Source organism: Mercenaria mercenaria, chromosome 2 (assembly GCF_021730395.1).
Source record: "Mercenaria mercenaria strain notata chromosome 2, MADL_Memer_1, whole genome shotgun sequence".
NCBI classification, from domain to species: Eukaryota; Metazoa; Mollusca; class Bivalvia; order Venerida; family Veneridae; genus Mercenaria; species Mercenaria mercenaria.
In genome coordinates this window covers 90,853,081-90,868,665 of record NC_069362.1, presented here as the reverse complement: position 1 = coordinate 90,868,665, position 15,585 = coordinate 90,853,081, and the positions used below count along the sequence as shown (strand labels likewise).

The following is a 15,585-nucleotide window of genomic DNA, read 5'->3' as shown; positions in this document are numbered from 1 at the left end:
GTTTTGTCAATTTTTGTTTGTTTATTTGTTGTTGTTTTTTTTCGGGGATGGGTGGGGGCGGAAGATCTTATTCTATTTCTAAACAGTATTTCATTTAAGTTGGACCGTCAGTCCTGGATTTCATACAAGTATCAATTTTATCTCCACAAGTATCTGCTACACTCGTACGGTTCACAAATCCCCTTACAGGTCGTATGAAGTCCAGGAAATTGACTGTCCAACTTAAATGAAAGACTGTTTAAAAATGGCATAAGATCTCTCACCCCCCCCCCCCCCCACTCCAAACACACACCCCACCCCCGAAAACAAACAAACATTGCACTGTACAGTGAAGTACATGTAATTTTGACATACTGTCTAAGAACATAAACATGTTAACATTTATTTTATATGATTAATAATTAACTTAATAATTAATAATTAAGTTGTCATTATTATTCTGTTACCGAGTCTGTTTCACGAAGTATACTTTTGACAAAGCTTAAACTAAGAAGAAAGATGTTTCACAAAAATAAGGTCCCTTTTAATATTCAGATAAATCGCAGGAACAGTGTTAAATAAAATGTCAGAATTTTACCACAAGGTCGGTTTTAGGACAAATTTTAAGATATTCTTATAAATGTAAAACTGATCCAGAATCTATATTTATAACAGGGCAAACTTATGAACTACTAGTCTTTATAACCTTTTACAATCCACGTACTTGTGTTTCGTTAAACGGCTTCACATTTGGCTGCATGGCATCAAATTTTGATACGCCGCTCCAAATCACACAACACGGTTTCAGTATGCATTAGACGGCGCCAAGCTTTAATGAATCGTTTCATTTTACACTGCATGAACTCATGTTGCGTTAAACGTCTTCACATTTGACTGCATGGCATCACGTTTTTATACACCGCTTTTAATTAAACAAAGCGGTTTCAATATGCATTAGACGGCGTCAGGTTGTAATTAATCATTTCATTTTACACTGCACGTATTCATGTTGTGTTAAACGGCTTCACATTTAGCTGCATGGTATCTTGTTTTGTTGGATGATTTCATAGTACGGTGCATAGCAACAAGTTTTTCAATGCATCGTTCCATGTTTAGATGGATGGAATGAATTTTTGTATTAAATGGTTTCAAAATACAATGCGTTGAATGCAAATTTATTGGACGGGATGGAGTTTTAGACTAGACAGCGTTGAAATGCTATGCACTGACTGACTTGTTTATGAATGGATTGTATATTTACTAATTTTGGCGGTAACCGCCGCCCATAAATATTATAAGATATTGTTTGCATAACAACTGTTCAACTGTTCAAAATGAAGCAATTATTGCAAACACTTGATAACCTTGACGGCTGTATTTCGTTTATTTATACAGCGTATTTATATTATTTATTTATATTTCTTAAACAATGATATTTTATTACTTCGACTGAAAAAAAAGACCTGGCGCGGTTGTGATAAATTACAGACTCCGGTATATACCGGATTCATGCGATTTGAATGAAAAGTTTGCGTGCGGACACTCCCGGACATGCGCAGGAGACCGCCCCAAGTCTGCAATGAGCAACATCGATAGATTATTGATCATACGGACAACACGACTTGTGATGAAAATTAAAATAATTTAATCCGTTGATTAAATTATTATTACATTTTTACTTTTTGTTGAGATAAAGAAGAAAACAGTTCTGAATTAAAAAACATTTTGAACAAAAGAATATTACTTGAAAAGTGTAGTTGGTTATGTTCTGTGGGGAGTCACAGTCTAAAGGTCCGATCATGAATAGATCACCGGTGCTGTAATCTACATAAAATGTTCTCTTGTATTCCTCTAACCAGTACGTCACCGTGTTAAACTGGGCTGTTGTGTCCGCATCAGTGGCATTTACTCTAAAAAAGTAATAAAATAACATAAAATGTTTGGCAAAACAGTCTGTATAATTATCTGAATTAAACAAAATCATAAATCAAGTTCTACTGTATTTAAAATTCAAAAAAAAAAATGCACTACCGTAGAATCTTTGTGCCAGGACCAGAGCATTCGTCTACTTTCTTCGTGTATCGGTTTTGTTTAAAGACAGGCTTGTTGTTGTTGATATCCTAAAAATATTTGTCATTCCATGTTAAAAAATAATAATTAAACGAAAATCATGAAAATAATAGTTCATTTACATGTGCTACTTATTTCGAGCTTTCTTTAATGTCAATAGATTTTTTAAATCGAACTTGATTACTTGATACTAACTATTTGAACATTTTATTTTCACTCTTGAAAAGACCAAAATCAAACCAAGTCTGTAAATATGTTCTTGGCAGCGTTCTTTACCTTAAAAGTGTCTTATCATAAATCTAAATAACGTTTACAAGTACAGGTTTTAAGTAGCCCCGAACCTGGACTCAGTGACGTCAGGGTAGTTGCATCTCTGATGAGCAATCAAACCGAGTCTGTTTTTATTTTGTTTCGTAACATTCTATTCTTGAGAAGGATGTTCTTTTATTTTTGACTCTCTGCTCACTTTTTAAAACATGAAAGACATAGAAAATAGCGGAACAGTTTTGGGAAATGTGTTTATTTTAACAATGTAATCTATAATCGTGCCTAAATATCTTTAGTTAACATGATGAATCTTGTATACAAGAAAAGTTAAGTATGTAAATATATCGCATATCAACCAAACATCATTCAACTCATTAGTTTACCTGCAAAACGATGGTTATGTATTGTGTGTCTTGCTTATCACTACCAGCATTGAATGCTTCTACTTCAGCCTTGAGAATCCCTTTGTTTGATTCGTTTATCCATAGTACATCATTTGTAGATATGATACCGCTGTCTTCATCAATACTGAATGTTTCATTCCCTTTCACGAGGCGATAGGATATAATTGATCCCTTTCCAATATCAGCATCAAAAGCCTACAATATACCAAATGATGTAAATGTACAGGTTTGATTATCTTTTACTTTTGTTTTGAAGTAGTATATATCTCTAGATGCACCTCTTCTTAAGAGTGTTTGGAAATACTATTCTTACACAAAATTTTGTATTCATCGAAGTATGAAAATTTTCTGCTCATTTAAGACAAAACGAAAAATTTAAAATAGGTCCCCGAATCACATACGTACTGCAGTATTCATTAGCAATGACTTACACGTGAAGATGCTTTCTAATCCAAAATAATACAACATAAATATGTAAGAATACAGTCTCCATACCGATACCGATACTAAAAATGTAGATATTTAGATATTTTACCCAGCACAGCTCGCTTATTTCAACATGACTATTTGATATTGTTTTTATTATTATCATCATTATTGTCATGATTAATTGTTATTCAGTTATTATTATCATATCGGGCACTTTGAGAAACAGAGTTCAGTCTTTTTTACGGAAATCCATGTGCGCGTTAAGCTACATTTATGTGGAAGAATGCCGAATTGCCTAACAAGAACACGTAATCACATAGACATTACCGAGTTTCATTACGGGTACACTACCTTAAGCCTCTGTTAAGGGCCGTAACGGGTGTCTGCTCATAAATAGACACAATAAAACGACTAAACTACCATTCTCATTAGTTTTGTTCTATACTTCAAAGAATATTCCTCGTGACTTTTCCCTGTTCACCAGGAGAATGAATGAATTATGTGTTAAAATATTCTTAAAACGAGAATATTCGTTTGAATATGTCTGTCCTTCAGTATTTTCATGCGTTGCAGATTATAAACGGTTACCATCAATTCAAAACACCTCACTTGGGGCGTAGAATTCTTCATGTGAGGAAGCCATCCAACTGGCTTACGGAAGATCGGTAATTCTACCCAGATGCCCACCCGTTATGAAATAATGCCTGAAGGGGCACATGGGGTCTGTCCTCCAACATGAAAATCTGGAAAGTCGCCATATGACCAGTAATTGTGTAGGTGTGGCGTCATATCCAAACAAAACAAAAAATCAATCAAACTGAGTCTGCTATTACTTTACATAGTTGCATTCAATGCTTCTAAAGGATCTTCCTACAGAGTTTATTGAATGAGGACGGAGGATAGACTAAATTAATAATTTACTTTACATGATATAGCTTAATGTGTACCGGGGATAGCAACGATGGATTTTAAGCATTGAGACTGTGATAATAAGTATCCATTGCAAACAGACATTTATCTAATTACTGGCATTGTCTGTTTGTTTTTGTTTGTCCATTCGGAGCAATATCTCAAACTACTGAATTGATATTTTGAAGTAACTTTTTAAATTTTATTTTGTACTCGTGTTAGAGTACTTCATTAACAAAATAGATTTAAGACAAAATAATCAGCTAAAAATTGAGATGCATGACAGTAAGGAGAAATATGAGTCACGTAATGGACTACGTTTTGTATTATTTACGCGTATCTTATACAGACAAACATTTTATTAAATTTCATGCAGATCCATTCAAAGTGTGTTTGCTAGAGAATTGATACTGTTTTCTGTGATAAGACCTGATTATCTAGAGATTTACCCAGATAGTCCAGTTTCAAACTAGGACATATAAAATACAATTCTGACTATGATTCATGTAGAACAGGTAGAAAATATGACCTCTACAGAATTAACAGGATCTTCCTTTGATTGGACCCATGTGTCTTTGTACTGGGTTCAATAAAATAGATATTATCGCCAGGTTTCGTGTATATCAGGAAGAAACTGTGACAAATGTAAAATAACACTAGTAAGATTAATGCAACCTTGGGTCATAACTCCGACGTCACCGAAACAATCTGCCACATTATCAAACTTGTGTTAGATACTGTAGCAATAAAGAACCTGCAGAAGTTTCATGAAAAAATGCTCAAGTAAAGTGGCCTCCATTGTGTTAACAATATGACAAGTTCAACTTATTCAAAGGCTACTACTAAGGTATAATTACAGCATACTTGACTGTTTTCAAAGCAGACCGAGAACATAGAGCTATATACTTTTCCGTTAGCCTTACAAAGATTTCTTTAGGAATGTGTGTTAACGATGTAAAACATTGCAATAGTTTTACTAATGCACGAACCATAACTAACTACTGCAAGTTCCCGTTGTCGAATTTATGAAACATCTTGTCGCCTCATGCATTCCATTTAAGACATTGGCAATTTCCACAAATTCAAGGCCATAAGATGTATATAATGCTGTTTTGCCGATGATGACAACTGACAGAGTTGTTTTCGCCATAAATATTCTAAGTTAGATTGATAATGATTGCTCATGAAGTATGCTACCAGTGAACATGTTTACGGAAGGACAGACGACATCTTACAAAGAGTGATGGCTCAGGTGAGATAATCGTCGAATATAGGAATAAGGTCAGTAATTCGGTCGAAAATGTGCTTCCGTGGTGTAGTCGAAAGAAGTCCATAATAAATAGATCCTAATTTTCCCATTTTTGGCGCAAATTCGTGTAGAACGAGTGCTTTAATCACCGTTTTTTCACTACTAGAAGACATTCTGCATGAAATGAGACGGTTTTCATGTTCATACACCCCACATGGCAAGTTTTGCAGATCGAAACCGGAAGTAGGTGTTTATTGCGCGGACGAGAGTAAATATGCGCCATTTTTAGGGTAGCAGACCACAACTGACTGGCATTTCACTAGGAACTACATAGCCCCCTATTTTCTTTTCATTTTTTCGTTAATTTGTGATAGAACTTTCATGAAAAATAGGTGTAGGAAAAAGTGATGTTCTCTAAAGATACGTAAAGATACCCTGAAGTTGTCGTTTTTTATATGAAACAAAGAAGGATTTGAATTACTGACCTTTAACCTATAAGAGCTGAAATAAGACTTTCTCGAAACACATCGCAATTAGTCTTAATAGTCATAGATCGGTTGTTTATGATATAAAAGGGTGTTTTCAATGCAAAATAATAGTAAAATTTGAAAAATTTTGAATTTTGACCATATTTTGAGTAGATGCGCCTATTCAGCAGCGATTTCTGGGATTAAAAAGCCAATATTTTGTCTCCAGAATGTCAGAAAATGCACAAAATGCGTCCTTTTGGGTCTTATTCATGACGGAATGAATGATATTTCAGAATCCAAGTGAAAAATAATGCAAACGAGTGAAACTTTTACCAAAATATACAATAAAAGGGCCATAGGGCCAAAATTTAGCCCAGTAAATTGGTAGGGGGTGGCTTCTATTAAATGTCTATATTTCTCTAAAATCTCGAAATTTCACAATGAAACTTGGCAATATGTTTGGTATTACATCTTTCTTGAAAATAGAAATGAAAATTGGGTGATATTTGAAAAGAAATATTTCTTATAGGAATAAGGTCAGTAATTCGGTCGAAAATGTGCTTCCGTGGTGTAGTCGAAAGAAGTCCATAATAAATAGATCCTAATTTTCCCATTTTTGGCGCAAATTCGTGTAGAACGAGTGCTTTAATCACCGTTTTTTCACTACTAGAAGACATTCTGCATGAAATGAGACGGTTTTCATGTTCATACACCCCACATGGCAAGTTTTGCAGATCGAAACCGGAAGTAGGTGTTTATTGCGCGGACGAGAGTAAATATGCGCCATTTTTAGGGTAGCAGACCACAACTGACTGGCATTTCACTAGGAACTACATAGCCCCCTATTTTCTTTTCATTTTTTCGTTAATTTGTGATAGAACTTTCATGAAAAATAGGTGTAGGAAAAAGTGATGTTCTCTAAAGATACGTAAAGATACCCTGAAGTTGTCGTTTTTTATATGAAACAAAGAAGGATTTGAATTACTGACCTTTAACCTATACTGATTTTTCAATGGGTCTCAAATTTTGGACTAAGTTTTTGAAACATCATTTTAAATTCATTCTTATTTAAGCGAAACAAAGCTCTATGTTCTTTAAATACCACAGTGATCAGTCAACTACAACACATTTAAGAAATGTATTTGCAAAATTTACAAACCTTTGAAGTGTACATATTCGGATATTTCTTCCCTTCCTTAAAACGTAAAGTAACATTTCGTGCTTCTGTCGGATATACTGGGCTTTCATCATTTACACCTTGTACTACTATGGAAATTATAGTAAGCCCTGTACGTTGAGGTGTTCCGCCATCTAATGCTTCGGCTGTGATTCGAATAACACTGTTGTTTCCTAAAGCCTCTCTGTCAATTTGCTTTAGCGTAAGATTACCAGAAACGTTATCGAACGAAATATTTTTTGCCCTATTCAAAGAACAATACAAAAAAGAATATTTCCATTTTGCTAAATAAGATACACTTAAAATGACATGAAAAAGACACTGTATTCTAAATATCAAGAGGAAAAATTATACATGTTCAACGACATTTTAAACATTGTTGACATAAATATGAGCTTGTCGAAAAGACCAGATTGAAAAACGAACGACTTCAAAACCAAATCAGTACCATATTGAAAATTATTGTGCTGTAAGTATAGTTTTATTGTTCAGTAATTTGTCAATGCTAAGATACATTATTTTACCATTTCGTTGGAATGTGTGCTCTATAAGTGATTGGCTTGCCGTCACCTTTATCCATATCTGTTGCCTGAAAGAGTAAAACGGATCATAAAGTGCTTAATTGTCAAAGGGATACAACTCCTTCAAAGTTTAAAAGAAGTCAAGCAGATCTGAAGTATTATCTACTAAGCATTGAGCTCCCCGGCCAAATTTGACCTTGAACCGATTTGGATGTAAATGGCGTTATGAACATCTTTTCATAATTTTTCCAAGTAACTCTAAGTGGTTTCAGTAGTAAAATATATAGTTATGCAAGTTTGACCGCTGATTTTACCGGGTATATGACAAACAGGTTTGTAAAATTATCCAAAGGTATTTCAAAGCAGTAAAATCAACAAGAAATGTTACCAGTCTGATCTCCGACCTCAATGTATAACATTAACATGGAGTGACCACGACTACTATATACGTTTATGCGGCGTAATTTAAAATAGTTTAGTTTTAAGGGTTCAAATAGTATGAAGCTGTAAAGACCTTTCACAGATATGGATAAAAGATATCGGAAACTTCTGTACAATAATAATTGTGCTCTCAATATACTACGGATTTATTCACGAGGGTGAAATGCATTGAGTGGATGCTATTTCATACTGGAAGGATATCATGCGGAGATATATGTTAAAGGTTTTATAGCCTAGACTGACCATTATTTAGATACAACAAACATTGTTCATTCGTATGACTATTCGATTCATGAAATAACTAACAAAACCTTGCAAGTGCGGTATCGCTTTCCTAATCTCTTACATAAATAGTTTTTAAAAGTTTACTTGTATTTGTTGTGTAACTTCCTTCGTGTTCTCAGTTACATTCCACGTGTAGTTTTTAGTGAATACAGGCGGGTACTCATTCACTGGTAGGATATATATAACTATATTGGCTGTATCAACATGTTTGCTATCATTAACAGTTGCTGTCAAATTATATTTGTTGTGGCTCTCATAGTCAAGTACACCTGTTGTTGTTATATATCCATCGCCGCCAATACCAAACACTAAAGATGAAATGGGTTTTATATAAATATTATTTCTACATACATACTGCTAGCAAGTGGTGGTTAGAATAAATGTCAGTTTTTAAAAAATGTGTAACTAAATTCGTAGTTTCTGAAATGTGTACCTATATTCTCGGACTAAATTATGAAAAGCAAACTTAAACGAACAGCTTGGTATGCTTTTCTAAGTGGCATATGTTCAGTAAATAGCTACTTTAATCTTCTAAGTTCAAGTTGTTATAAGTGATAGGAACGCAAGGACACGTTCTCTTTAGCTAGTCATTCTGATTTGTACTCTAAAGGCTATACAGTAGTAAATAAAAATGCTATTTGTTCTATATAAAATTAACAACCTTCTGAGCGCTGTAACACATAGCCCGTCCAATTTAAAAAAAAAGAATTTCTAGCCTTATGTTCTTAAATTTTCTATAAACCACAAAAATACACCAAGAAAAGTAGGGGTCATGTATCTTCTAAGAGAGTTTCTTTGTTTGACAGGTCAACACTATGGAATAGCTTCGAAACTGACCGCTAAAATGTGGGTATGAACATATGAGTTATAGCGAGCTTCGAGAATCGAGCTTTACGGTAACGCAAGTATACTTTCACACTTGGTGATGGATTTTATAAGAATTTTTTTTTTATCAAATTTCATAACATTTTCATCTCTATTTTCACGAAAGATGTAATAACGAACATGTTAACAAATTTCATTGTGAAAATTCGAGATTTTAGAGAAATATAGACATTTAAGTGAGGCCACCCCCTACCCATTTTCTGTGCTAAATTTAGGCTCTATGGTCGCTTCATTGTAAATTTTGGTAAAAGTTTCACCTGTATGCATTAGTTTTCACTTTGATTCTGAAAAATCATTCATTCCGTCATGAATATGACTCAAATGGATGCATTTTGTGCATTTCCACACATTCTGGAAACAAAATATTGGCCTTTCTATTGCAGAATTTGCTGCAGAAATAGGCGCATCTACTCAAAATATGGTCAAAATTCAAATATTTTCAAATTTAATGATTATTTTGCATTGGACACATCATTTTATAACATATACAATCGATTTATGACTATTAAGACTTATTGTGATGTGTTTCGAGAAAATGTCGTGTTTCAGCTCTTATAGGCTATATAGGTTATAACACACTAAATAGCCACCTCTATATATTCTATATAAAATGACAAGTTTTCACAATGCTGCAATACACACCTAGACCCATTTTAAATTCCTTTAGCTTACATTTTCTTGTAGATCAACATTAATACTGTAAAAATATCCAAAGAAAAGTAGGGGTCATGTTTGATACAAGAAAAATATTTCTGGTCAAACGGACACACCGTAATTTTTACACTGAAATGACAATCACAATTTAGGGTAGGGGTGTATGAATAAATTTCACATGTTAAATCAGTTTGGAGTCTTTTTTCAACATGCAAATGCTACCAGTATGTCAAGTATAGGCATGCAATATGATTTCAACCAATATATAGCAATGATTTCAAGGAAAATCCTTCTTACAGCAAAAAAAAACTGAGAACTATTTGAATCCGCCATTATGCGACTACCATTTTTTCATAGGTGCTCAGGCTATTTAGTGTCTGTATGCCTATACCAATAAAAGAAATTGTTCTTTGTTTCATATAAAATTCAGCTACTTCAGAACAATTTTTTTTACAGTTTCTAGATTTTCACTCCGTCGTAGACCTATTTTCCACAAGATATCCATACAATTGCTTCAAAAAAACGGAAAGAAAAAGGGGTGTTGAATAGTATGCAGTGAAATGCAAGTCAGCTGAAGTCAGGTACCCTCATATTGCCGCATTTCAGAAAGCGGTCCGCAGAATAATACCCTACTTTCGTTTTCAAGTAAACAACTCGGAAACATGCGAATATTAGCATGAAAAGTGTTCTATTTTATGTAAAACTCATTCCACAAGTGAAACAATGCCCATTTGGCCCCCGATTTACGCGCAAATGAGCGAAAAATGGAAAAATTAGGATCTATTTATTAGGGACTTCTTTCGACTACACCACGGAAACACATTTTTGACCGAATTACTGCATTATAACCTATAAAAGTTTCGTCGGAAGTTATAAGAAAGCGCCTCTGGCGGAAGAAAGTACTTCCCTCCACAGTGAATAAAGAACTTTATTCGATTGCTGAAAATTATTCATCACTCAAAAGTAATGCAAGAAAGACTTCCAGTTGTTTGAAAAAAAATATCATTTTCTTTTAAAAGATCCAACATTGGCCAGAAAATGGAAAAATATGTCATTAATTATCATAAAGCCACGAGAACGCGGCGAATAGGTTATGACGTCACCGTGACACCGGCTTCCCATAATTTTGCAACGTATGATATTCGCTGTTACAGGTATGATGACACTAAATGTAGACTTTCTTTTCAAGTGAATAGGTTCTCGCGAATTCTTTTGAGTAGTGAATAGTTTCTTTGTTGCAAATGATGTAGAGTGGTGGAACCTATGCTCGCGGTATTCCTATGCTCGCGGTATCTCGATACATACGCTCTCTGCAGAAGCACAGATAAAAATATTTTATCATGCTATGTTCAACACCGACCAGTGATGATATGGCTTAACAACAAACGTAGCGACAGCCGCGCGTGCGGCTTACGTGACGTATACCGGAGCCGATAAATTTTATGCAATCTGTTTTCGTTGCACAAATCTCAGACAAATACGTCAAAATCACCGAGTCTAAGTTAGTACATTAGAAATCATGCATTACATTCAGATATAAAATATGTATAAGAGCAATTTTGATAAAAAATGTAAAATCCGAAGTTATAATGAATTTCCCCCAACTGTCAAATTTGACACATAGCGCAAAATGGCGGTATTTTACAAACACTTCAAGAACTTTCTAATTTTTAATTAGTTTGATAAAAACAGAATTATTATTCTTTAAACTGAAGTTTAAAGAGTAATATTTATATAAAACAAAAAAGCTTACTGCCAAAAGAATGTTTACGATGCAAATATTTACGTCTTTTTTATCTTTGTTCTTATAGTGACTCCATTTCTGTAAGAGATATTATACATCTAGGGGCACATGAACTATTGAAATTTCATGCTCATTTCTTTTGTTTTTCACATAATAAATGTGCAATGTTCTAAATATTATACTCGCATATGCTTGTTTGTTCATTTTTAGCCTTTTAAATTTTTTTCTCAGCTTTAGTTTAATAAATATAACATACAGCCAGCATAGGTTCCCTTCATGAATTTATTTGCATACGTACATTAAAATATAATTGTTTAGTATATATAAGGGATTGTAACGGTAATTAAGCATTTGAAAAGTATAACAATGATAAGAAGTTTTACCTATGTAAGATTATAACCTTATCTACTTATTTATATACACTGTATGTCTGACTGTATGACTAATTCAATTCTAACTACAAATCTGGGCGTCTAGGCGCTTGTAATCATTGCAACGATAAGAAGCATTGGAAATGGGTTTTCATTTATATTGTGAATCGTTTGATAATGTACTACTTGCGAAAATTTATTTTCGCTAATACTTTCGAACAGAGCTACATTGGGAATTAGGAACACTCGTGAATCTAGAAAACATTATTTCAAACAGCAAACCAGCTTCTAGTAAAGATAACTTTAATACAGCTACTGTTACCAAATCGCGTGATAAAAAGACATGTAAATAACTTAATTTACAACATTTATAGTAAACGGCTTGACGAAATGGAAACAGTTTCGAAATTACCACCGCTATCTTTCAAAGAGTACTGCAGCTTATTAAGTTCGCCATCCTTATCGGTTGCTGATATCTGACCAACAATCAGTTTTGTCCTATTGCTCTCTGCTATACTGAAGTTGTATATCTCATTCGAAAACTTTGGTGCCTCATCGTTGACGTTTATTATATTTACAATGACGGAAACGTATCTGAAATGTTATTAAAACGTCAAATTGGTACGATTTAAGAAAATTTTACTTTATGTGTTAAAAGAAACAAAATGAACATATTTTACATAGAAATGAAGATTATAAATATTGTCTTTAAGGTCAAATTTTAAGTTTGCATTCTTATTTTTAAAATTAAAATTATGAGAATATCAATAAACGAAACAGCAGTTATTCTTTATTGAATCTATTTCTCATCTATAGAACAGATTTTACATACATACATATATACATACATATACCTTGTGTAATTTTGGTCGCTAGCCGAATAACATACATATTAATATATATAATTCTTTCATAGGGACATGAATGAAAGTCGTATATTCGAGTAATCCGTAAATAAAAAGCTAACAGAAATATACACAACATGTACACAGCTTTCCCTTCCATTTGCGATAATCATGTAAGTAAAGTTTGTTACTCGAAATTGTTTTGACACAGGAATGTACCGCTCTAAGTGACACTGGAGACCATTTCAATGATGATGATAATAATAATAATAATGATAATGATAATAATTATAATAATAATAATTTCTTTTTTTACGATGGTTAACTCATTATGCAATGACATAAGCAGATACAAATGAAATCACATTTTTACAATCAGGCCTTCAACAAGGTACAAATTATTAAAATATATAGGTGGACCTTTACCTCGTATAATTCTTGTCGCTAGCGGAAACATTCAGAAACACCTTCTTATTATCCATAGCATCAAAGTTGAATTGAATTACAACCGACAAGGTCCCATTTGCAGACGATATCCTAAGATTCTGGAGAGAAAAAAAGGCAACAGAAAGGTAACCCTAGCATGGAGATATTTAGTCGTTTTCTCTTTAACAACGTTAGGTGTACCAGAAAGTACAGATCAATAAATGCGAAAAATAAGGTAAGCATAAACGATAACTTAGTTTTCCTAAGATTAACGATTATCAATCAAATACTTGTATACTAAATGATGGCATAATTAGGAATCTGTTGAAGAATTATTATAAAACACACAGTACCTGGTTTTGACTCGGTTGAACAATTTCATAAACAAGTGTGTCTCCGTCAAGATCAAATGCTTTCACTGAACAGTTGAATTCTCCAGTTTCGTTTTCCCGGATTTCACATTTGTAAACGTCTGAAAGATAATTAAAAAGAACCGTCACTAATTCTATCGTTGAATGTCAAGTTCAAACGTTTGTTTACATAAGCGTATTTTACCACATATATTAAACGGCGTTTAAGAAAATCGCGCGCTACGTTGTAATCAATTATTTAATTTTTATGATTGATCTGTCGGGATCACATGATTTTGTTGTTTTAATACATAGTTTACCTCAAAACACTGGTTTTCCTAGGAATTGTCGTAAGTTTCACAAATAAATTGAATGATGAATAATATTTTATTATTAACAAGTCAACAAAATCTGGCTCTGAAATCACAATCAAATTGCAATTAGCGTTAGGAGCTAATATGACTACCTTCTGTAAAGACGGGTGCATTATCGTTACAGTTGGAAACAGTAACCTCAACGGTGGTGAAAATAGATTTATTTTTATGTTTGATGTCATCTGTTGCAAAAATCTGCAATATAAAACTTTTCAGTAGGCATCGCATTCACGAATATCGTATCATTTAATAGTTTGTAAATTGCTGAAAGAAATTTAGGAAACATTCAATTTTAACTTTGTTAAAGGACGCATCATGAAATAGGTTATTAAATACCCAGAAAATGTACGTATTCTAAACATACACAAACAAAGTTTCTACAATTACCCATAAACATAATTTCTTAGAAAACCATATTATGCAATTATTATCATTTCCTATGGTTAGTTTTTTCATACCTCAATCCATCAAATTATATGTACCTTTACGCAAAATGCCCGCTAAAATAATAAATTGTACTAAAAATGTGAAATATTAAGTAATGTTGTGCCGACAAATGAAAACTTAAAAAAAGCTGTATAATGCAAATGTTTAATATGTACTTCAAGTAGTTCAGTAACTTTGATTCTTGTGGTTTTGGTATCTAATTGAAAGCAAACATAATTATAGTTCTGTTCGAACAAGAAATATTACTTGAAATGTGTAGTTGGTTATGTTGTGTGGGGGGTCACAGTCCAAAGGTCCGACCAGGAACAGATCACCGGTGCTGTAATCTACGTAAAATATTTCGTTGTATTCTTCCAACCAGTACGTCACCGTGTTAAACTGTGCCGTTGTGTCCGCATCAGTTGCCTTTACACTATAAATTTTTTAGAAGCAGAATCAACCGTTTAGCAAAACATTTGATATGTTGACCAATGGTCTATTGGTAACACGCTTGACTGTCAATCCAGAAGTCCAGGGTTCAAACTCCAATCGAGGTACTGATTATTTCTGAGATCATCTTGAATGTCTCATTAGTACTGATTCTACCCAAAAAAGAAGGTTATGCGTGTATCTGTGTATCGGGGCTATACACCACACACATTACAGAACTATACCAAAGTACTAGGCTAAGTCAGCCGGACATGCCGATACCTAAACAACTCTCTCTCTCTCTCTCTCTCTCTCTCTTTGCTCTGCTCTGGGGCGGATCGTGGGGCGCCGCGCCAGAGTGATGCCCTTTGTATATAAAGCACCTTTCAACGTTGTTTGCTCTATAAATATGGTGTAATATAATGTTCTATTTAAATTTTAAATCAAATTCTAACATAACACAAATATTTAGATAAAAATGTAAAAAAAAACTACCGTAGAATCTTTTTGCGAGGCTCAGTGCACTCATTTAGTGTCTTGTTGTACGTTTTCTCTTTAAAGATAGGCTTCTTGTTGTTGATATCCTAAAATAAATCTCATTAAGTTAAACACAATGTAGTAAGAAAACAACAATCATTGAAAATAATTATTACTTAAATTTGTAAGCATGACTGTCATAAAAACAAACGGGACTTTCCGAGTGCAATGGCGTTAAGGATGCGACGTATTTCATTGCCTTTTATTACAGACTCAATCCAACCGAGTCGGCTAAGATTGACTGTATACGTTATTTGCTTCCACATGATCTTTTAAAGATCTGAAAAACCTTAACAACTGAAGTTTAAATTGCCGCCGTGTGACAGTCGTATTATTCCTATTG

The 15,585-nt window shown here is 33.6% G+C and overlaps 1 protein-coding gene across 1 annotated transcript in view; it reads right to left on the bottom strand.

Moving 5' to 3' along the window:
• LOC123543630 (protocadherin Fat 2-like) overlaps nucleotides 1-15,297 on the bottom strand; it is a 45,477-nt gene extending 30,180 nt beyond the window's left edge. Inside the window, exons 1-12 of the mRNA XM_053527243.1 lie at nucleotides 15,201-15,297; nucleotides 14,544-14,709; nucleotides 13,943-14,045; nucleotides 13,480-13,598; nucleotides 13,127-13,245; nucleotides 12,268-12,449; nucleotides 8,286-8,509; nucleotides 7,479-7,543; nucleotides 6,937-7,198; nucleotides 2,700-2,915; nucleotides 2,011-2,099; nucleotides 1,724-1,889 (exon numbers count right to left, since the gene is read on the bottom strand). Of these exons, the coding sequence (XP_053383218.1) occupies nucleotides 1,724-1,889; nucleotides 2,011-2,099; nucleotides 2,700-2,915; nucleotides 6,937-7,198; nucleotides 7,479-7,543; nucleotides 8,286-8,509; nucleotides 12,268-12,449; nucleotides 13,127-13,182 (1,260 nt within the window). The 5' untranslated portion in view covers nucleotides 13,183-13,245; nucleotides 13,480-13,598; nucleotides 13,943-14,045; nucleotides 14,544-14,709; nucleotides 15,201-15,297. The remainder of the gene's footprint in view (nucleotides 1-1,723; nucleotides 1,890-2,010; nucleotides 2,100-2,699; nucleotides 2,916-6,936; nucleotides 7,199-7,478; nucleotides 7,544-8,285; nucleotides 8,510-12,267; nucleotides 12,450-13,126; nucleotides 13,246-13,479; nucleotides 13,599-13,942; nucleotides 14,046-14,543; nucleotides 14,710-15,200) is intronic.
• Between the last annotated feature and the right edge of the window lie 288 nt (nucleotides 15,298-15,585).